This window comes from Gigantopelta aegis, chromosome 6 (genome assembly GCF_016097555.1).
Source record: "Gigantopelta aegis isolate Gae_Host chromosome 6, Gae_host_genome, whole genome shotgun sequence".
NCBI classification, from domain to species: Eukaryota; Metazoa; Mollusca; class Gastropoda; order Neomphalida; family Peltospiridae; genus Gigantopelta; species Gigantopelta aegis.
This window is the reverse complement of record NC_054704.1, coordinates 4013037-4037375: the sequence shown is the minus strand read 5'-3', so window position 1 is coordinate 4037375 and position 24339 is coordinate 4013037. Positions and strand designations below refer to the sequence as shown.

Here is a 24339-nt window from a genome sequence, read left to right as displayed (position 1 = left end):
ATTGATATATTATTTTTGTTACAATTGTCGTACTTCAATGTTTTTATATTTATTTGTAATTTTTAAAAACTACAAATTAATCGATTCCATAGGCTTCCCCAAGAATCTTTAGCTAAAAAAATAAATTACACAAGATATCAAGTTATACGTGCATGTATACATAAAAAAAACACTGCCACTCCCCCCTCCCCCCTCCCCTTTCCACAAATATAAAGCTGAGGTGGTTAACCTGTTTTTTTCACCTAGTTTAAATAACAGACCCTCCCTCCGCTAGTTACATTTCCTTTATTATAGCCATTGTCTGATTTCAGATAAAACCTTTACAAAGAAATTTTAAAAAACCAAAAGCTAAAAAAAAAACATCCCCGAAAACCCCCCACAAAAACTCCCACCCAAAAACGAAAACCCAAACTCAAACGAGCAAAAAACAACAACAATAACAACAACAACAAAAACACCCCGCTCTACTTCGCCTGATACTTTGAATGATTTTATTTGTATGCAGGTTTTAGAAGACACAGTTCCTGATAAATCTTTGATGACATTCATGCTATTACTGTCACGACTTTACGACGTAAAACAGTTACATATACATGCCACTTTCTGATGGCGGCGGGTATTGCGCAACTTTTACGTTAAGTTTAACATTAAATTGTCGTGTTTAGATAAGTTTTTGACAAACTGTAAGTCCTAGCTCAATGAAGCTGGCTTTGTAGTTCACCTACGGATGTTAAGTATTATTAAAAAAAAAAAAACATGGGGACGGGACGTAGCCAAGTGGTAAAGTACTAGTACTCGTCTGATAAGCGATTGGTCTAAAATCGATCTTTATATCCAACTGGTTATTTTTCGTTCCAGCCAGTGCAGCTCCACGACTGGTATATCTAAGGCCGTGGTACGTGTCCGATCTGTAGGATGATGCAAATAAAAAGATCCCTTGCTACTAATCGAAAACAATAGCGGGTTTCCACTAATTACCTGTTGTCGATGCCATATTACCACAAATAAACATGCGTCGTTAAATAAAATATTTCTTCCATTTTTTCTCAAACTTGATTACCGTATACAATCTATATCACACTGGCGACCGATGCCGATGACGCAGGTAAAATTAATTGGGAACAAGTTAAATTCATTGTTTTATTTTATTGTTTGTAAAAATATTTATTTTGTAAAATGTTGTGAGCGTCCTTAATATAGGCTAATTTAGCCTATAATAAATGCCTGTTGGCGAACATCCATACCCCTAATTTAGCCTATAATAAATGCCTGTTGGCGAACCTCCACACCCCTAATTTAGCCTATAATAAATGCCTGTTGGCGAACCTCCACATCCCTAATTTAGCCTATAATAAATGCCTGTTGGCGAACCTCCACACCCCTAAATTAGCCTATAATAAATGCCTGTTGGTGAACCTCCACACCCCTAATTGTTTTTGAAAGGCAATATAGTTTAAAGGCTCGTATGGACTGGATGTGGCGCGTGCGTGCGGTCCGGCTGATCATCTGCTGCTTGCGTTCTGGGCATATCAACCACATGCGATTATTTCATCGCTGCTGGCCGCTCGCGTTTTGCATCCAGTCTAGAAGCTTTCATTGAAACTAATTTATTTGTTTATTTATTTACAACCAACAAGTTCCAGATAACTGTTTCGTGATACACACTATTTGAGTCAACACTTAAACAATTTGTAACCGAGATATCCTTGGTTCTCGAAATAACGATATTTGCCTTTATGCATGGGCGTCGATCGGTGGGGGACGGGGGGGGGGGGGGGACGCGTCCCTCTCACTTTTCAACGCCGGGGGACAATCTATATTTAAATGTCCCCCCGCGTTTTTGTTTAACACGCACACACACAATGTACACACATTAACACGTGCCCCCCCCTCCCCCTTTAAAGCCGGATTGACGCCCATACCTTTATGTACTGTAATACATATTATCCATTGGTTAAAATAAAACCTGTAATACAAGTAATATATAAATAAAAACATTAAAACACGAAATATTATTTTATGGGACAGAATACCTGTATTATCTCAATAAAAAAAAAATGGCCGTAATAAAAATATATTTATTGCGTTCGCCAGTGGCAAACTTCGATGATGCTGCCGATAAAAATCCGTGATAAAATACTGAAATAGAAAATAAACTGAATGCTTTGACAAAGAAAGAATATTTTAAATACTGTGTGACTATTTTTAAAAATAAAATAAAAACGCAACACACGCACGCGCGCCACACATACATGATCGTATTTTAAAGCAAAGGTCATAATTACTAAAAAAAAGATTATACCAAGTAGCTGGTCATTAAACAATGTCCTGGGATGTGGTTAACAAACCATTCCTTTCATTCTTGTGGTCGGGAAGTAGCCCTGGTATGTGCTATCCTGTCTGTGGGATGGTGCATACAAAACATGCCACTAATGGAAAAATGTAGTGTCAAAATTACCAAATGTCTGACATCTAACGGGGAATTTTTACTTTTATTTTTGCTTTTCTTTGTTTTGTTGTTTTTTGTTGTTGTTGTTTTTTTTTTTGTTTTTTTTGGGGGGGGGGGGGGGTACATATTCTCAAAGCATGATCTGTTTTCTTTCTTTCTTTTTGTTAACAGCTAACTGTATCAGGATGGTGACTGTTCTGATATAGCCCCGAGGCGAACTCAATCTCACTTGTGGTTGGTGTAGTGTCCCGTTTAGCTATTAAACGAGTTAGTGTCGCAACCAGCGTGGAATATCTGCAATAAAAGTGACGTTTTCATTTCCTAGATGCCGTTACGTTTTCTCACCCCGTCTTCTGGTAGGTCGGCTTCTCGAGGCACGATGGATTTGTAGTAAGTAGCACTGCAGAGGGTTGGGGGTGGTTTCGGAGGTTGTTTATTTATTTATTGCTGATGTTGGGTTTTTCTCGGAGGTGTGTGTGTGTGTGTGGTGTGTGTGTGTGTGCATGCTGCACGAAATTGCACTTTTCCACCAAGTAGTAAAATGTACTCTTTATACCAAATCCATCTCCCCCCTGCTCCCACTTATGTAACCCTAAATTATTCTACTAAGTAGTAGAATCTATTCTTTTTTCCATCACCACCACCACTACTAACTGGTTACCTGGATGGCACCGGCCTCGGTGGCGTCGTGACAGGCAATCGGTCTACAGGCTGGTAGGTACTGGGTTCGGATCCCAGTCGAGGCATGGGATTTTTAATCCAGATACCAACTCCAAACCCTGAGTGAGTGCTCCGCAAGGCTCAATGGGTAGGTGTAAACCACTTGCACCAACCAGTGATCCATAACTGGTTCAACAAAGGCCATGGTTTGTGCTATCCTGCCTGTGGGAAGCGCAAATAAAAGATCCCTTGCTGCTAATCGGAAGAGTAGCCCATGTAGTGGCGACAGCAGGTTTCCTCTCCAAATCTGTGTGGTCCTTAACCATATATCTGACGCCATATAACCGTAAATAAAATGTGTTGAGTGCGTCGTTAAATAAAACACTTCTTTCTTTCTTTTGGTTAACTGGCTAGTCTACATAGCATTACGATTAAGGCGCGGGGGGTGGGGGGTGGGGGGGGGGGCAAATACTCAAATACGTCTGTGGTAGAATGTAGAAAATTGCATTTTAGGACATGTTTTTAAACCTTGTCGCGTGAGCACTGCCTTGAAGCTTTCTAGAATTGACGTAAACAAGTTACAGTCAAACTAGTTCAACTGAATACTTCAATACTAAGTCTTACATAGTCTACTAAACCAGCTGAATGTTTCAATACCAAGTCCTACATAGTCGACTAAACCCGCTGAATGCTTCAATACCAAGTCTTACATAGTCGACTAAACCAGCTGAATGCTTCAATACCAAGTCCTACATAGTCGACTAAACCCGCTGAATGCTTCAATACCAAGTCCTACATAGTCGACTAAACCAGCTGAATGCTTCAATACCAAGTCCTACATAGTCGACTAAACCCGCTGAATGCTTCAATACCAAGTCCTACATAGTCGACTAAACCAGCTGAATGCTTCAATACCAAGTCCTACATAGTCGACTAAACCCGCTGAATGCTTCAATACCAAGTCCTACATAGTCGACTAAACCAGCTGAATGCTTCAATACCAAGTCCTACATAGTCGACTAAACCCGCTGAATGCTTCAATACCAAGTCCTACATAGTCGACTAAACCCGCTGAATGCTTCAATACCAAGTCCTACATAGTCGACTAAACCAGCTGAATGCTTCAATACCAAGTCCTACATAGTCGACTAAACCCGCTGGATGCTTCAATACCAAGTCCTACATAGTCGACTAAACCCGCTGGATGCTTCAATACCAAGTCCTACATAGTCTACTAAACCAGCTGAATGCTTCAAAACTAACTCTTACATAGTCGACTAAACCCGCTAAATGCTTCAATACCAAGTCCTACATAGTCGACTAAACCCGCTGAATGCTTCAATACCAAGTCCTACATAGTCGACTAAACCCGCTGAATGCTTCAATACCAAGTCCTACATAGTCGACTAAACCCGCTGAATGCTTCAATACCAAGTCCTACATAGTCGACTAAACCAGCTGAATGCTTCAATACCAAGTCCTACATAGTCGACTAAACCCGCTGAATGCTTCAATACTAAGTCCTACTTAGTCGACTAAACCCGCTTCCAATTTAAAGAAAAGAACTGCAAGTTATACCACATTTAAATAGAACACAATATTTTCCCACGTGTTAGTGGAGTTGCTATATCATTAAAGGTATGATGTGCCGGTAAAATTCTTTGAAAACTGAATCCAGTTACCAATTCTAATCGCAACATTTGTGAACATATTTCATTTATCAATTGAACTTCTGTTTACTAAAGAACTACCAGCTTTCCTACATAACACCACCGAACACTGTCCTTATCTATATGTCTGTGTACATGATATTTCAGTTATGGACGTTTATCGCTACTGTTTACCAGCAGCCCTCTCCCGCTGTGACCCCCACACATTTCAGACAAACTGCATCTCGCATTCCTCGACTGACAAGGGGAATTCTCAACATATGTCTAAGTAAACGAGGGAAGAGAGAAAACACGGCGCCGATCATGGCGATAGAAAACAGCTGTTAATTAGATCCTTTCACCAGTGTAATATGTGGCGGATCACACGGGACAGCACCACGAGCTTACTTCTCAAAACCCGGCAGTGATCGGGGTAGTTCGGACGTGATGACGAGGTAAAACTCCACTATACTGGGAACTAGTCGATCTGCGGAAACGTCTAGTGGCGATCAGATATAGTGGTAGACGGCACTGTTAGGTAAGTGTAGATTTTTAAACATGATATACTGTAAGTGTGTGAGTGTGGGAGAACGAAATAAAGCACATGTATACATATTTTTTCTTTCTATCTGTATGTTTGTTTTTATTTGTGTCATCTTTTTGTTGCTCTCTCTCTCTCCCCCCCCCTCTCTCTCTCTCTCTCTCTCTCTCTCTCTCTCTCTCTCTCTCTCTCTCTCTCTCTCTCTCTCTCTCCATCCATGCCCTCATTCAACCGTGATGTCGACCGTCCGTCGTGGAAAGAAGACCTGTTGGTTCCCGCGGCTGGTAAAAGATGTGGTATGTAGTATCTTGTCAGTGGACAAATTGACGTAAGCCCTAGATGCCCTCACCCTCGTTGCTAGGACAACAGCCAAGTGGCGGCAGCTTGTTGGGTTTTTAAAATTTTTATTATTATTATTATTATTATTTTTTTTTATCTAATTGCAACATCTGTTGCTCACCGAGTAACCGCCAATTAAACTGTTGGTGGGGTATCGTTACACCAACATGCCTATTCTTTCTCATCGACATCAGAATTCGTTCATGAATGCCTTTAATGAAACTAGCGTTAAGTTATTTCTTTTGAATGTTACTTAATGTTGACACGAACGCGTACTTTGAGTTTATCACTTTCCTACATTGTTCTCTTCTGCTTTTTAAATTTCTTTATCAGTTTGTCGATCTTTTATTGGTAATTTGTTCGTAAGGTCTGTGTGTGAGTGTGTTGGTATACCACTGAATCGACCTTTCGCCGTATTGCGTCTTTAGATTCAATTATAAAGACCCACCATTAAGATTATAAACATCTTGCAGCTGTGTACATGCTGTTATGGTATTGAATTCTATGACACACTGAACGTTCGGGTGAATATCTATCCAGCTAACTGTGCAGGAATAATAGTATACTCATTAACTCGTCCCACACGAACCGAGCGATTTGTGTTTGTAATTTAATACACTGTTAAGTTGACTATTGAAACGCTGTACCATCGGAACATAACCATTCGGCAAACACAGCTTGGCCTTTTGGAAATACCACGGATACATTGAATTGTTTAACCATTATTAAAACCAATGTGTTGTTTTCGAAATAACACACGTAGGTTGAATTATTTAACCAGTATTTGAAACGAGTGTTCCAGTTTGTTTTCCTTAGTTTTGGCAATATAATATTTTGTAACAACATGTCATTCATCAGTTAGGTTCGGGGGGGGGGGGGGGGGGGGGTGTGTACGGCAAGTGAATTCAGTGAAGGAAGGAAGGAATGTTTTATTTAACGACGCACACAACACACTCTAATTACGGTAATGGTATGGCGTCGGACGTAATTATGGTTAAAGACGATATACAGCTAATGAATGTCGCCACTCCACGGGTTACTCGTTACGAAAGGACCTTTTATATGCATAATCCCATAGACAAGATAGTTCATACTACGGCCTTAGTCATACGAATTGTGGAGCACTGGCTGATACGAAAAATAACCCACATTTTTGGAGTCCACCGACGGGGATCGATCTTAAACGGACCGCGCATCAGGCGACCGCTATACCACTGGGCGACGTCTTGCACCGTAAAGAGTGACTTCATCGAGTCCAGTGTAAACGTAACGACTGTAAATATGTATACGAACTTAAAGAGCACGGCCCTCTTCCAACACTCAGTCTGTACAGTATTTATGGTTCAGAGTTGCGGGATCTCGCTCAGTCGGTAGTTAAAGATTGTTTTGTTTAACGACACCACTAGAACACATTGATTTATTAATCATCGGCTATTGGATATCAAACATGTGGTCATTTTGACATAGTCATAGAGAGGAAACATGGTACATTTTTTCATTAGTAGCAAGGGATCTCTTATATACACCAACCCACAGAGGAAGATAGCATATACCACGGCCTTTGAGATACCAGTCGTGGTGCACTGGCTGGAACGAGAAATAGCCCGATGGGCCCACCGACGGGGATCGATCCCAGACAGACTGCGTATCAAGGGACCGCTAAACCACAGGGCTACGTCACACACCCCAGTCGGTAGTTAGTGTTCATTGTTAGCAGTCAGGTGAACACTAGCGGGGTCTACAGCGATCGCCTGACGTACTTAGGTCGAAAAGAATCCTTAGGATCAAACTCCACGGTGAACCCATTCTCTCCGTCCCAAACAGCACCTCACCACTAGTGTATTCACGGTGAACCCATTCTCTCCGTCCCAAACAGCACCTCACCACTAGTGTATTCACGGTGAACCCATTCTCTCCGCCCCAAACAGCACCTCACCACTAGTGTATTCACGGTGAACCCATTCTCTCCGCCCCAAGCAGCACCTCACCACTAGTGTATTCACGGTGAACCCATTCTCTCCGCCCCAAACAGCACCTCACCACTAGTGTATTCACGGTGAACCCATTCTCTCCGTCCCAAACAGCACCTCACCACTAGTGTATTCACGGTGAACCCATTCTCTCCGCCCCAAACAGCACCTCACCACTAGTGTATTCACGGTGAACCCATTCTCTCCGTCCCAAACAGCACCTCACCACTTAAGTAGTGTATTCACGGTGAATCCATTCTCTCCGCCCCAAACAGCACCTCACCACTAGTGTATTCACGGTCAATCTAATTAAAATTAGCTCCACTATTACATGTGGATCTAAAGACAGCCAGTTGGAGCTCATGTCCACCAATCAAAACCTTACTTGCAGAATCCTGCCAGTGATTTAAAACTAACAACACTGCGTAGTCCCCAATGTCCAGGTAACATTTCGTCTGTAAATAATAATTTAAATATTGACCAATCACACTTCGCCTTTTATAACGTTATTTGGGAGCATACAAATTGTAAAAATATCGGGCGAGTCTATTTTAGTGGCCGCAGTACAGCGAACCATACCAATACGTACGGGGTGGGTTATCAGTCTTCAATTTTACATTAAAAATTATGTATTTATTTATAAAATTAAAAAAACTAAATCAGTCTTCAGTTTTACATTACAAATTATTTATTTTATAAAATAAAACATGTTTTAAGGCATTCGTAATTCACACGAAACATGTCGTATACCCTCAGGATAATTCGGAATGTTTTCAAATTATTTTTAAATCACTGGCAGGATTCTGCAAGTAAGGTTTTGATTGGTGGACATGAGCTCCAACTGGCTGTCTTTAGATCCACATGTAATAGTGGAGCTAATTTTAATTAGATTGATTCACGGTGAATCCATTCTCTCCGACCCAAACAGCACCTCACCACTAGTGTATTCACGGTGAACCCATTCTCTCCGTCCCAAACAGCACCTCACCACTTAACTAGTGTATTCACGGTGAATCCATTCTCTCCGCCCCAAACAGCACCTCACCACTAGTGTATTCACGGTGAATCCATTCTCTCCGCCCCAAACAGCACCTCACCACTAGTGTATTCACGGTGAACCCATTCTCTCCGTCCCAAACAGCACCTCACCACTAGTGTATTCACGGTAAACCCATTCTCTCCGTCCCAAACAGCACCTCACCACTAGTGTATCCTAGGCATTGGTATGTGCTATCCCGTCAAAGTGCATATAAAAACCTACTGCTAATGGGAGAATGTAACGGGTTTCTTCTGGTGATTACGTGTCACAATGGCCGAATGTTGGACATTCAACAGCCGATGATTAATAAATTATTCAAATTCTTCTAGTGGTGTCGTTAAACAAAACAACGTTTACTTCTACTTGAAACTGTTTGTTGTTTAGAGTAAAGTATACACCCAGCGTGTTCTCGCTAGTCTTGATGTCAGTAGAAGCTCTTGGAACCCAGTGGCTTGGTGGAACCGTTTGGCGCTCGCCACAGTTTTCATCGTAGTCGGGGTTTCGTCAGTAACCAGTGGCTTGGTGGAACCGTTTGGCGCTCGCCACAGTTTTCATCGTAGTCGGGGTTTTGTCAGTAACCAGTGGCTTGGTGGAACCGTTTGGCGCTCGCCACAGTTTTCATCGTAGTCGGGGTTTCGTAAGTAACCAGTGGCTTGGTGGAACCATTTGGCGCTCGCCACAGTTTTCATCGTAGTCGGGGTTTCGTCAGTAACCAGTGGCTTGGTGGAACCATTTGGCGCTCGCCACAGTTTTCATCGTAGTCGGGGTTTCGGCAGTAACTAGGGGCGGGACGTAGCCCAGTCGTAAAGCGTTCGCGTAATGTGCGGTCGGTCTCGGATCGATCCCCGTCGGTCGGCGCATTTGGGCTATTTCTCGCTCCAGCCAGTGCACCACGACTGGTATATTAAAGGCCGTGGTATGTGCTATCCTGTCTGTGGGATAGTGCATATAAAAGATCCCTTGCTGTTAATCGAAAAGAGTAGCCCATGAAGTGGCGACAGCGGGTTTCCTCTCAATATCTGTATGGTCCTTAACCATATGTCCGACGCCATATGACTGGGGGCGGGACGTAGCCCAGTGGTAAAGCGTTCGCTTGATGCGCGATCAGTCTAGGATCGATCCCTGTCGGTGGGCCCATTGGGCTATTTCTCGCTCCAGCCAGTGCACCACGACTGGTATATCAAAGGCCGTGGTATGTACTACCCTGTCTGTGGGATGGTACATATAAAAGATCCCTTGCTGTTAATTGGAAAGAGTAGCCCATGAAGTGGCGACAGCGGGTTTCCTCTCTCTGTATCTGTGTGGTCCTTAACCATATGTCCGTAACCGTAAACAAAATGTGTTGAGTGCGTCGTTAAATAAAACATTTCCTTCCTTCGTAAGTGACCGGCCTCGGTGGCGTCGTGGTAGGCCGTCGGTCTACAGGCTGGTAGGTACTGGGTTCAGATCCCAGTCGAGGCATGGGATTTTTAATCCAGATACCGACTCCAAACCCTGAGTGAGTGCTCCGCAAGGCTCAATGGGTAGGTGTAAACCACTTGCACCGACCAGTGATCCATAACTGGTTCAACAAAGGCCATGGTTTGTGCTATCCTGCCTGTGGGAAGTGCAAATAAAAGATCCCTTGCTGCTAATCGGAAAGAGTAGCCCATGTAGTGGTGACTGGGGGTTTCCTCTCAAAATCTGTCTGACGCCATATAACCGTAAATAAAATGTGTTGAGTGCGTCGTTAAATAAAACATTTCTTTCTTTCTTTTCCTTCGTAAGTATCTTTTTATAAATACACCCTGTTCACACGTCCTGATGATGGCCACAGCAGAACGCTTGGAATTATCACCAACATAAGTTTTCAATTTGGTCAAAGAGTTAAAATGTGTTTTGGTTAACGACACCACTAGAGCACATTGATTTGTTAATCATCGGTTATTGGATGTCAAAAGTGCCCGCTGATTTTGTAGGTTTTAATACAAAGAACAGTAGAGAAATGATTTCACTCGGGATATAAACGTGATACGAATTGGAAGTCCTTTTAACATCCTGTAATTACGTGGGCTGAAGTAACGACTGTATATAGGAATACTACTATTACTACTACTACTACTACTACTACTACTACTACTACTACTACTACTACTACTAATTTTTATTTAAAGAAGGTTACCATGGGCGTACACAGGATTTTGAAAAGGGGGGTTCCAATACATAGGATTTTGAAAAGGGGGGTTCCAAAATAGATTGCAGAGATATTGGGCATATATTTCTATGTTGAGTAAATATACTAATGTCAGATATCAATGTCAGATATATTCAATTATAAAAAAAGCGATTTCAAGGGGGGGGGGGTTCGACACCCCCCCCCCCCCCCTATGTACGCCCATGGATACACAAATAATAATGAAATAGTAATGAATGAACAAATGAAGGTTTAACGACACCCCAGCACGAAAAATACATCGGCTATTGGGTGTCAAACTACGGTAATGCAAACAAATAAGGTGATGATCAACATCAATATAAAAACTCAAGATTTAAATAAAAACAGTGTAAAGAACTGTGCAAAAATACAAATATCACAGATGGATACTGATTTTTACTAAAAATTTCAATTTGTGCTGTATTGGCCATTCTCAAAGAGAATGTTACACCCTTGCACCATGGAGAGGTTACAGCACGTGCAGGGTTAGTGCACTATCTCCCAAGTTATCGCAGAAAAAAAAAATGATGTGGATAATCCATTTCGAATATATAGATATACATGTAGTAATGTAATACAAACACCTGTCTAATTTAGGTGGAAATAATTGTTGGATATACGAATTGTGCATTTATTCATTGCGTTAACATATCTACATATGCATGTCGTGGAATGTAACTGAAAATACCTGCATTCCTGACTCAGGTAAACAGTGTTATTAATTAACCGCCAATACAAACCACAATTATACGGCTGAAGATTTTATTGCGCTCGACACTTCATAAATATCTTGTCCCCGACCGTATCAACAGGTGGGATTTCATGGTAAATCCCCGAATAATAGGACATGAATATATTACATTAACCCCATTATCTACGACGTGTTTATTGCACGGCCTGGACACGCCCACCTGTTCCTTATTACAGCGGCCAATGTCTAATGTGAACAGGATACCCCCCCCCCCCCCCCCCCCCGCAGAACAATGTTATGTAACATTACGTGGGTAGCAATTTGTGAAACTGATATTTAAGAGATCTTGTCTGCCGCTCGCGGTGCACGGAAGAAGGAATGTTAAACGACACCTGTATATGCTAAATGAGAGCGAATCGCACTGATGTTGAAGACAATGAGCGTGGTTCGACAGGTAGGTTCGACAGGTAGAGTCGACAGGTAGGTTTCTACGTTTCTTTTTTGTTCAATATACAATGCATTGTGAGCTACCGCGAACACCCGGACGACCGGAAACACGACATTTTAAGCAAGAAGCTGTAAGCAGTTTGAAATTTAATGATTCTTTGATAGTTCCCAACTCCCTATGCACACGCACCTGGCATTTGATAACTGTGACGCTTTTTAGCCTGTAGATAAAGAGAATAAATATGTTGCCATTTGGGTTACCATTTTCAATTAGCCGTTTATATTCTCGTTCCCGTAGAGCTGGAACAAAAAAATAAAAAAAAGCACGAGCTCGGTCGTTCGACTCACTGTGAGGGCTGGAATGCTCGTAATATTTTCGCAAATTATATAACTGATCATTTATGTTCGCTAGTTGGGAAATGGGGAAAAAGTAAGAAATAAAAAACAATACTTGACAAAAGGAGAGCCTGGGCCGTGCTTATAAAACTTTTAGAGTCCAGACTCAATCTCTAATGACGTCACACACATACAATTTGTATGACGTTGCCACGACGTTCACGTCTCAGACTGTTAGTCCCATCCGACACCATATAACCGTAAATAAAATGTGTTGAGTGCGTCGATAAATAAACACATTTCCTTCCTGTTAGAGGCTTGAGTCCAGACTCTGAAAGTTTTATAAGCACCAAGCCTGGTGAGAGAGTAAAAATGTTCTGACACATTAAAAGAAACATATTGAATGAGTCTTCTGTCACCACGCCGGTTGTGACTGAGTCACGTAGTTACAACAGTATTATAGATAATTATGTTAACAATAACTGCTATCAGAGTCAGTCATGTGTGACGCAATTATCAGACAGTGATTTTACTTCTACAATTCACCTGCGACATAACATGGCGTGACGCACGTCAAGTAAGCGTAACATTATGAGAAACTGGTTTTAAAACATGGACGTTTGACGTAATGTGCTCTGTCATCTTTGTATATCATCAATCTGCTCACGTGTAGATAGATTTCTCTTCGATAGAGAACAGTTCTAAACACTGAAATGTTGCCGATGATAAGGTACCGGACACTGTCATCGGTATTATCACAGCTTAACGCACGGCGAATTAAAGTTTAAGTGTGAACACTTTTGTGAAGTATTTTGACGCGTAGCAGAACAATAGTGTAATCAAATGAGGAGATTCAATTCAATTCTTTATTCACCGTAAGCATAGCGGCTTATTGGTATGAACAAACAACAATACTAGTAAACATACAATATCACATGTACATACAATTAGAATAATAAATAGAACACACACACACACACACACACACACACACACACACATGTACATATATATTCTCAATAAGGAGAATGTAAATTATAGTTTTATAGGTAGAGTATTATATACAAATTGACATTCAAATGCAACATATTATATATCTTGATAATTCCAGTATATTTAGACTAAGGAAGTTCGAATTTTAAATGCTTTAAATATATATTTTCCCAATTTACACAATATATTTTTGTTTTTACTGGTCAGCAACTGTATAAACTTTAGCATAGATGGCCTATTCCAGTAGTATTTCTTTATATAATTTTCTCTTAAATCTCTGTACAATGTACATATTAATACAAAATGATATTCATCTTCTACATCTCCACTATTACAATAAATGCATACTCTATTGGGACGACTTATTTTCTTATATCTACCAGTTTCTATTGCCAAAATATGTGAAGATAGCCTTAATTTCGTAATACATGTTTTATAAATATCAGGTATAGGTTTGACCAAGTATTGTTGAGTTTTTAAGTATTCGACCAAGTATCTATACAAATTGCCGCATTTCACAGATGTATTTAGCTGATGGTAAAGATTCTGCAATGCTTGGTCAAAAATCCTTTGTTTAATTAGTGATAAATAATACATCGTACTTTCTACCAGATGATCCTGATTGTCCCAAATATAACCAAGCCCCAACTCTTGAAATGTTTTCTTAATAAAAAATACCCAGTTATTTTTATAGACGCAGCTAGATTTCATCTCACTATACATTGTACTCATTATACAATTATCAGTTTTTATCAGTTTGAACCAATATTTCATCATACGATAGGTACGTTCATGCACCAATGGATATCTACCTAATTCAAAATAAATCATAATATTGCTTGTACATCCTTTAACTTTTAGAACATTTTTACAAAAATCAAGGTGAATTTTTTCAATTAAATCTGCTTTTTGAAAACACCAAATTTCACAACCATAGAACAGTACGCTAGCTACATACGTATCAAATAACGCCAACAATGAACTTTGGTTTAAAAACAAGGGCTTGGAACTTTTCTTCATTGCAAAACATGCTTTTTTTCCTTGTTCAGATATACATTTTATAGCATGTGAAAATTTGCAGGTAAAATGTAGGACAATACCAAGATAGTTAAATTGGTCTACTACTTCGACCGAGTCACCATCATAGGACCATTTTTCATCATCTAGTAATTTACCACGTTTTCTGAAAATCATAATTTTGGTTTTTGTTTTATTTACAGTTAAACCCCATTTGTTATTATAAAGGAACAATGTGTCAAGCATATGCTGTAATCCATATATACTTTCAGAGAAAATAACCATATCATCTGCAAAGAGTAACAGAAAAACACTGAGATCTCTAAACATAGTATCAGGGCAACCCTTAACAATAAATTCATTTTCTAGGTCATTTAGAAAGAGTGAAAAAAGTATCGGTGATAAAACTTCACCTTGCATTAGGCCAATGGTATTTTTAAAGAAATCAGATCTAAAACCATTTACATTTATGCAGGATCTAACACAGTTATACATAGATTTTAATACTTTTAACAGTTTGCCATTAATTCCGTACTTAAATAGTTTGGTCCACAGATTATATCGATTCACAGAGTCAAACGCTTTCTTATAATCCACAAAACAGCAATATAATTTACCATTATGTTCCAGAGATTTCATTATTATAGAATATAGCGAAAATATAGCATCAACAGTGCTAACTCCTTTTCGAAAACCAAATTGCGCATCTGTTATAATGTTGTATTCTTCTGACCACTGATATAACCTCTTGTTAAGCACACCGGTAAACAACTTAGCTAAACAGCTTACCAAACTTATACCTCTGTAATTGTTCGGATCATTTATATTACCTTTTTTATGGACTGGTACAATGACAGCAATTGACCATACAGTCGGGTAAAATCCAGTGTTCAGTATTACATTAAATAACTTACAAATCACTGGCAATAATATATTTTCAAATTCGATAAAGAACTCATTCATAATACCATCAAGCCCGTGGCTTTTGTTGCGTTTTAATTCTCTAATTACTGCTAAGACCTCGCTTTCATTAATTGGCTTGTCTAATTCATCAAACACAGTATCACTATTTTCATTGGTTTCATAACCACAAGTCGTATCTAAATTAATATCAACGGAACTACTGTCCTTAAAATAATTGAAAAATTCATTTAGTGTTATATCAGCTCGATTCTGTTTACTAATTGAAAAATATTTATAGAATTGTCTAGGGTTATATTTACGTAAGTAATCTAGTTGGTTTTCCTCTAGTAACTTGTATTGTCTTTTCAGTTTTAATTCCATTTTCTTATACTCATGTTTACATTCATGCAGTGATTTATGATTTTTATCACACTTATGCTTGTTGAATGCACGCAAGGAATCCATATATCGGTTATACAACACCCTACAATCATGAGTGAACCATAGTTTGTCGATTTTAGTATGCGAGAATACATTTTGTTCGTATTGGCCACTATTATTGTTACCGACTAAAGATTTCCCTCTACTTTTGTGTTTCACAACAACGAATTGCTCTGTTATATCTTTTAGAGTATGAGTAAAACTATCAATAATGTTATCCACACCCTGTTGTGAATTTTCTATATCTATAGGTAAACAAGCATTCAATAAATCGATGTTAACACGTAAAGCCTCTGAACACAGAGGTTTGTAGTCAGCCAAGGACAGTATTGTCCAAATTATCAAATTTTATATAGTCAGCATTTTCTGCTGTTCTACTGTTAAAATCGCCAATTAAAAATACATCACCCAAGCCCGAATACAATTCGACACTGTTATGTAATTCCTGGTAAATATCGATTTCGCGAGGCTCGGACGAATCCCCCAAACCCACCCGCTGAGGCTAAACATGTTTTACAATAAAATATTCGGCTATTTATATAGTTGTCTAGGGAAAATGTAGACAAAATGATCCGCTAGGTTCATGATCACTCCCCCCCCCCCCCCCCCCCCCCAGGTCCAGACCATGCTGTCCTTGGTTGATCATGTTGGTAACTTCCAAATGTAGAGGCAGACACACGCTGCCACCCCTAGGGTACAGGCGTCCTGTTCCCTACTAGGAGTGTCTTGTCCCTTGGTTTATACTGTCATCCTAACTTGCCTATCTACTGGGGTGTCTTGTCCCTTGGTTTATGCTGTCATCCTAACTTGCCTACCTACTGGGGTGTCTTGTCCCTTGGTTTTTGCTGTCATCCTAACTTGCCTACCTACTGGGATGTCTTGTCCCTTGGTTTATACTGTCATCCTAACTTGCCTACCTACTGGGGCGTCTTGTCCCTTGATTTATAAATTCATCCTAACTTGCCTACCTACTGGGGTGTCTTGTCCCTTGGTTTATGCTGTCATCCTAACTTGCCTACCTACTGGGGTGTCTTGTCTCTTGGTTTATAAAGTCATCCTAACTTGCCTACCTATTGGGGGGGGGGGGGTCTTGTCCCTTGATTTATACTGTCATTCTAACTTGCCTACCTACTGGGGTGTCTTGTCCCTTGGTTTATACTGTCATCCTAACTTGCCTACCTACTGGGGTGTCTTGTCCCTTGGTTTATAAAGTCATCCTAACTTTCCTACCTACTGGGGGTCTTGTCCCTTGGTTTATACTGTCATTCTAACTTGCCTATCTACTGGGGTGTCTTGTCCCTTGGTTTATACTGTCATCCTAACTTGCCTACCTACTGGGGTGTCTTGTCCCTTGGTTTATAAAGTCATCCTAACTTTCCTACCTACTGGGGTGTCTTGTCCCTTGGTTTATACTGTCATCCTAACTTGCCTACCTACTGGGGTGTCTTGTCCCTTGGTTTATAAAGTCATCCTAACTTTCCTACCTACTGGGGTGTCTTGTCCCTTGGTTTATAAAGTCATCCTAACTTTCCTACCTACAGGGGGGTCTTGTCCCTTGGTTTATACTGTCATTCTAACTTGCCTACCTACTGGGGTGTCTTGTCCCTTGGTTTATACTGTCATCCTAACTTGCCTACCTACTGGGGTGTCTTGTCCCTTGGTTTATAAAGTCATCCTAACTTTCCTACCTACTGGGGGGTCTTGTCCCTTGGTTTATACTGTCATTCTAACTTGCCTACCTTCTGGGGTGTCTTGTCCCTTGATTTATACTGTCATCCTAACTTGCCTACCTTCTGGGGTAGCTGATTATGACGTAGGACATGCGTTACTTAGTTTTGCAAGAGGGCTGCAAAATGAAGTGCATGGTCTTAATCCACACTTCACCAGTCAGACACATACATACGCAAGATTTCCAATTTTATTTATTATTTAAAAAAGAAAAACAAAAAATAGTCTTTAATAAATGCGACTCTTTCACAGCTGTCTATACTATTATTATTAATAATTGTATTATTTTAAATTGATGTTGATCATCACGTACCCTTGTTTAACACCCAATAATCGATTTCTTGTAGGCCTACTGGGGTGTCGTTAAACATCCATTCATCCATCCAACAATTAATGAATTAATGAATGAATGAATTAATGAATTAATTAATTCAGCCATTCATTCATTCATTCATATGCGAACTAACAATAGGTTACACAAACTTACATAATTTTGTTTGTGAGATTCGCGAACGAACTGTCGTTCTGGTAGTTTTCAGAGTCCTGAGTGGCTGGTGATTAATTAATCATTAGCAATGTGCCATACTTAAGACGTTGTTATCAGTCATTAGCAATGTGCCATTCTTAAGGCGTTGTTATCAGTCATTAGCAATGTGCCATACTTAAGGCGTTGTTATCAGTCATTAGCAATGTGCCATACTTAAGGCGTTGTTATCAGTCATTAGCAATGTGCCATACTTAAGGCGTTGTTATCAGTCATTAGCAATGTGCCATACTTAAGGCGTTGTTATCAGTCATTAGCAATGTGCCATACTTAAGGCGTTGTTATCAATCATTAGCAATGCGCCATTTTTAAGGCGTTGTTATCAATCATTAGCAAGGTGCCATACTTAAGGCGTTGTTATCAATCATTAGCAATGTGCCATACTTAAGGCGTTGTTATCAGTCATTAGCAATGTGCCATACTAAAGACGTTGTTAAAGAAAGAAAACTTCCACAAGTTGTAAAGCTTATGATAATAAAGATATTGATATAAAATGACCAATGATACACTGTCCAAATTGTACTCATTGTCAATGAGCCATCGAATAGAGTTTTAAAAATACACTTGGTAGTGGTGTTTTAATGAATATTAGTATGTGATCATTTGCGTCCCAGTTGAATCAGGTTCACGCACTATAATATCGCTACCAAATTACCCCGCCGGTGTTCTTTGTTTCTCTCGCCCACCTCAAAGCGACGTTATCAAAGACGTTATCAAAGAGATGAAATTATTGCCTGCGATCGAATGCGATACGATATCCGCTTTCTTCCATAAATAAATGAGAGAAAGCGGTTGGACATTGCTCGTGCTTCCCAGGGCGTGAAATTGCCACCGCTGGGTCCCGATACGCCAGCCCCGGGGCTTTGATTGCCAAAAGACTTTAATTGACAGGCAATATTAACAACATTATCTAACTGCAGGTCATATAGGTTTGAGGACGAGGCAGGTAAGGGGTGTTTTTTTCTCTGTCTTACGCGTTTCTCTTTACTAGCTCGGTATGACGTGCAATATTACAAGTATCCCACAGTGTGAACTCCGTCTTTTATTCACAGGTAACCTATTAATTGTTGCTATTGAGAGAGAGAGAGAGAGAGAGAGAGAGAGAGAGAGAGAGAGAGAGAGAGAGAGAGAGAGAGAGAGAGAGAGAGAGAGAGAGAGACGATTCAACAAACTGACAACACCCTAGCACACTATTTAATCAGTGATTATGATGCGTGTCAAACGGGTCAAAACAATAAGAAAGGAAACTCGGTACCACCACATTAATCACTTCAAAATATACTATAATACAAATTAGATACTAATCGAGAAGTAGTTAATGTGGTAAATCCAGCCAGTCATGCTATAGGGGTCGATACTGCTACCTGTGGGCCACCAGGCGCTCCACTGTGTCACAAACAACATCCTGTGAATGCCAGTGTGTTGGACCCGGTGTTGGAAATGAGATGAATACCCACCGAGTAAACAAAGCCATGGTGTGCCGCGCTGTGTGACGGCTTTATTTGTTCGGTCTGATGCAATGCTTATGGCTTATCATTTATAGAGCGTCCATAACCAATCCCGTTCATGTCCCGAGTGAAAGAACTCTTTTTTCCAATTGGTGGCGAATGTTATATTTGTGTTTATTACTCGCTAATCGTCTTTTAAAGGGTGACATTATTATATTGTTAGGGATGAATACAGTCGAGGTCAACTCATTTAATCGCCTTCAATCGACCAGGGGCGGGACGTAATCCAGTAGTAAAGCGCTCGCTTGATGCGCGGTCGATCTAGGATCGATCCCCATCGGTGAACCCATTAGGTTATTTCTCGTTCCAGCCAGGGAATAACGAAAGATATATATCAAAGGTCATAGTATGTGCTATCCTGTCTAAGGGATGGTGGATATAAAAGATCCCTTGCTACCAATGGAAAAATATCACAACGGCCATAATATGTCACAAATACCAAACGTTTGATATCCAATGAATACCAAAATTAATATGCTACAGTGGTGTCGTTAAATAAAACAAACTTTAACTTTTCATTTTCGGAAATCATCCCTCCACCGTGGACCAAGCCAGTGATCACACACCAGGAGCCTGGCGGAACCTGCCTCACCGCATCAGTTTCCGCCAGGCTCCTGGTGTGTGCAATACCTTTTTGTTCGCACATAGCTCGAGCAAGTCTAGTTTTGCGTAACCCATTTTTCGTTCGCGCATTAAACTTAAGACATCATTTATATGGTCTTGACGGGTTACGTAAGCACGAATTGGGTTACCTGAATTTGCTTTTGTGTAACCCATAAATGATGTTATTACGTCAATTTTTCGTCGCATTATTCTTTATCACAGAACAAATCACATTGTGAAATCATCAGACCTTTGAGAATGCAGTTTTTAAAAGGCCCGAATCATCCATCGTAGGACGGAGTTGAATCCATCTGGGAATCTCGACTGACGATATGACGATAATGCCAACCTGTAACTGTCGAGTGTGGTAGTATCCAAATTCGGCCTACAGAATAAAGGCTCATACAGACTGGATGCGGTGCGAGCGTGCGGTTCCACTGTTACGTCTACCGCATGCGTTTTGGGCAAATGCACCATATAAGATTACTTCATTTACGCATACAGTCTAGACGCTCTCACTGAAACTAAAGTATTTGGATTTTTGTTTTCTTAGAACGCACCCGCGCCGCATCCAGTCTGTATGAGCGCTAAGTCGTCCAGTAACCACTAGCCCTCTGTCCTGGACAAACAGCCCAGATAGCTGAGGTCTGTGTCCAGGACAGCGTGCTTGAACCTTAATTGGATATAAGCACGAAAATAAGTATAAACAAACAAACAAACAAACAAACAGTCTCCCATAAAATAAGCTGATGTCCAAAAAACTAATATTCCCTTTGTTTGTGTTTTTTAGCAGTGTGTGGACGTGTCGCCGTCACCACATGGACCACGTTGACATGGACACCGGCATCATCCCCATTCGCCACTCCAGCCTGCCCGGCCAGGTCCGACTCCCAACGAGGTATGATAGGGCCGGAACCAACAGAAACACACGCACGCGCAAAGTGAGCCAGGCGCAAGCACCACGTGACGGCCTCGTCGACCGACTCGACGATCTGATGACCGCCATGATGTGGGTCAAGCAGGAGCTGGTACGTGCTGTCGTGTAAACAATCCATTGACAAACTTTATAAACACAGCGCTCGGGTATCGTTGAACAAAAGTCAATCACCCGCCCCACCACACGCTTTTAATATACAGTATAAGTAGCAGTTAAATTTCAAGATATCATTTACGTTGAAACAGTTGAAATACGTATATACAGAATAATGAAGTCTATTATTTCAACAAAAATGACGACAATTCTGTGATACTGTGATTTTGTAATCATTTAGATTAGACCGTCCACGTTAATTTTCGTACAGTTGCGCGCCATTCTTCTCTACATCGTTTGGCTGCACACACATAATATATTATTATTAATTTTAACACTAACGCGGGACGCGTTTCAACTGTTTTATTTCAAAGTTTTTAAACAATATGGCAACAGAGTTATATGTCGTATGATAGCAGTTTACAATAACCGTTGATAGAAATTACAGGATATTTCAGAACTTGCATTTGTATTTTGTATTAATGATGCTATATTACGATGAGGAGAGACTAGTTTTAAGGCTTATGTAGACTGGATGCGGCGCGTGCGTCTGCAACAGGTCTGCGATCAGCAACACGCCTACGATCAGCCGCAATGAAATAATCGTATATGATCATTGATGTATTGACGCAAGCGACAGACGCATCAGAAGTAACAGTCAGACTGCACGCACGAGCCGCATCCAGTCTGTATGAGTCTTTAATGTGCATGCTTCGATATGTTTTCAGATTCTTCTCCGGCAGCACGACATTCTCCTGAAAAGACAGTTCTTCAACATCCAGGACACGATCCACTCGCTCAAACCGAAATCACCAGAACCGTCCGACCAGGATCTGACCTCGTCGACCACGTCGTTGGACCACAGCGAAAACTACATGTTCGAGAACTTCGTGGTGAGGGCGTCGTCAAGTGTGACGATGCTGAACGGCCTGGAGGAAAAGGACGACGAAGAGGAAGTGCACGACGTCTTCCGGCCAAGGACTTGTTCAATGCGAACCTCGCGAGATCTCGCAGCTTTGGCGAGAAGACGTGGAAGTAAAGATCTCGTTTGACAGCAGAACGAGAAATGGTGTTAGAGTGCTGTCTTTGGATCGTTATTATTAATGTGAAGATACAACATAAAAAGCCTGGCAAAAGTCGCGATCTTAGCAAAAAGTCACGATCCTCAAGGCATCCTTGCAAAAAGTCAAGATTCTCATGTACAAAGCTTTTCAAGCTTCCAGAGCGCCATGGTTAATGGATATGGCGGGAGCGGAGTTCGACTCATATCAGCTTGATATCTCTAACTTTCAATCTTCGATAAAGATTGGATCAGAACGCTGTAAAAAAAAAAAAAACCTTAAAAGTAATGCAAAATGGATTTTTGTCTGAAACATTCATGCTCGAAAGGATGTAGACAAGGTGACGTGTTGTCTGCCTACATCTTTATTATATGCCTAAAATCCATAGCAATTAATGTTATAAATAATGAAACCATTATGGGTATTGATATAGACGGTTAATAATATCTTATATCCAGAGCTAGATTTAGACCTTGGGGGGGGGGGGGGGGGGGGGGGGGGGGGGGGGGGGGGGGGGGGCCGGGGCACTTCAGGTTCGGGGGCCCCTCAACATAGAAATTAAATTACATGACAAATGCAAAAACTTAGCTACATGCAATTTTATAATTATTACATTGTTTTTATAAAGAAAGTCCTTAGTCTGGGAGGCCACTCTGGCGGGTGGGGGGTGGGGTGGGGTGGGGTGGGGTGGGGGGGGGGGGGGCAATTGCCCTCTTTGCCCCCTTATAAATCCGGCACTACTTATATCTCAAAACGCCGACAATACAAGTTCTATTCTGGACGGATCTCCAGAGCCCTTGAACAGTTTTACAGTTTTAAATCACTATGTACGTATTTGAGGCCTAAAATAAATTATTCTAATTCAAAAGCCATATGGATTGGAAGTAAAACGTTCTCTAACGATGTCTTCCACCATTCCCATGGAAGTTGGAATGGGCGCAGAACATTTTTCTTTACTCGGTATTAATTGTTCAGTAATCTCGTACCATGCTATTCAGCTCAGTTAAACATATTGGAAATGCTAATAATGAAATAATTACAGGCCGTAAACCATGGTTGTACAAACATTATGTCAGAAAAGGAATATTTGTACATGTCATGGGGAGTTTTTAAAAAGAACAATTTATATAAAACATATGTAAATATGAATTTCATAAACCAGTGGGTCAGATTTTTATTAAAAAGTAAAAAGGGATGCAAAGATATACATAATGTACTTAATTATAAAGATATAGCTCCAAAAGCGCCAATATGCAAATCAAGGACTGAGAACAATACTACGAATGACCTTTCACAAACATGAAGGACCCTACTTTCTTCTGCTTTAAATACAGAATGTTACACCGGATTTTACCAACAAATACGTTTCTGTAAATAAGTCATTATGTTGATTTCGATATGTGTCATTCTGTAATAATTTTCCAGAAACTATGAATATATCGTAAGGTTAAAAACGTCTGGAATCGATTGAAGCTTGGATGTTGTCCAAAACAGTCACTGCTTTAACTTGGACACAAATACTGCCATGTTTGGTATTATTAATAAGAAGAATGTTAACTTCCTAAACAGGTTAATTACTAACATGAAATATTATATACATGGGACTAAAATAACGAAAAATTAATTAGATGTGATTTCCGTTGAAAATATTTTGCAAATTAAATTTTAAAAAATACATTCTTTTCAAAACTTGCCAGTATGAATTATTTGATAAAGAATAGGTAGCATGGCTTATACTTTTAGATAGTTAAAGCATGCTTATACAGTCGCTATGAACAACTTGTTTTGAGTGGGCAGGTTCCTGATAATGTTGCAAACCTGTCCACTCGTTCTTATATACCAACATTTGTTTTCGTTTGCTTCTTTACTTTCATCACTCTTTCTTTCTGTCTATCTTTGTCTGTCTGTATGTCTCTCTGTCTGTCTGTCTCTGTATGTCTGTCTCTGTCTCTCTCCTGTCTGTCTGTCTGTCTGTCTCTCTCTCTCTCTCTCTCTCTCTCTCTCTCTCTCTCTCTCTCTCTCTCTCTCTCTGTGTGTGTGCGTGTGCCTGTCTCTCTGGTTTTTGTTTTTATTAGTTTTTTGGCTAATTTTCAACTTCTATCTCATAAAACGTGTGTGTGTGTGTGTGTGTGTGTGTGTGTGTGTGTGTGAAAGTGCGTATGAATGGGTGTAGGTATGTTGGGTGCACACGAGACT

The 24339-nt window shown here is 40.4% G+C and overlaps 1 protein-coding gene across 3 annotated transcripts; it reads left to right on the top strand.

Annotated features, from left to right (window-relative positions):
* The first annotated feature begins 5047 nt into the window (after positions 1-5047).
* On the top strand, positions 5048-22636 carry LOC121376184. Of its 3 annotated transcripts, none has more exons than XM_041504002.1 (3): positions 5048-5296; positions 20843-21080; positions 21811-22636. In XM_041504002.1, the coding sequence occupies exons 2-3, from the start codon at positions 20871-20873 to the stop codon at positions 22132-22134; spliced, it is 534 nt and encodes a 177-aa protein (XP_041359936.1). In that variant the 5' UTR covers positions 5048-5296; positions 20843-20870; the 3' UTR covers positions 22135-22636. The 3 variants fall into 3 exon arrangements, with proteins under 3 accessions (XP_041359936.1, XP_041359937.1, XP_041359935.1); XM_041504003.1 differs by lacking the exon at positions 5048-5296 and adding an exon at positions 11856-11986; XM_041504001.1 differs by lacking the exon at positions 5048-5296 and adding an exon at positions 11883-12012.
* Positions 22637-24339: the final 1703 nt, after the last annotated feature.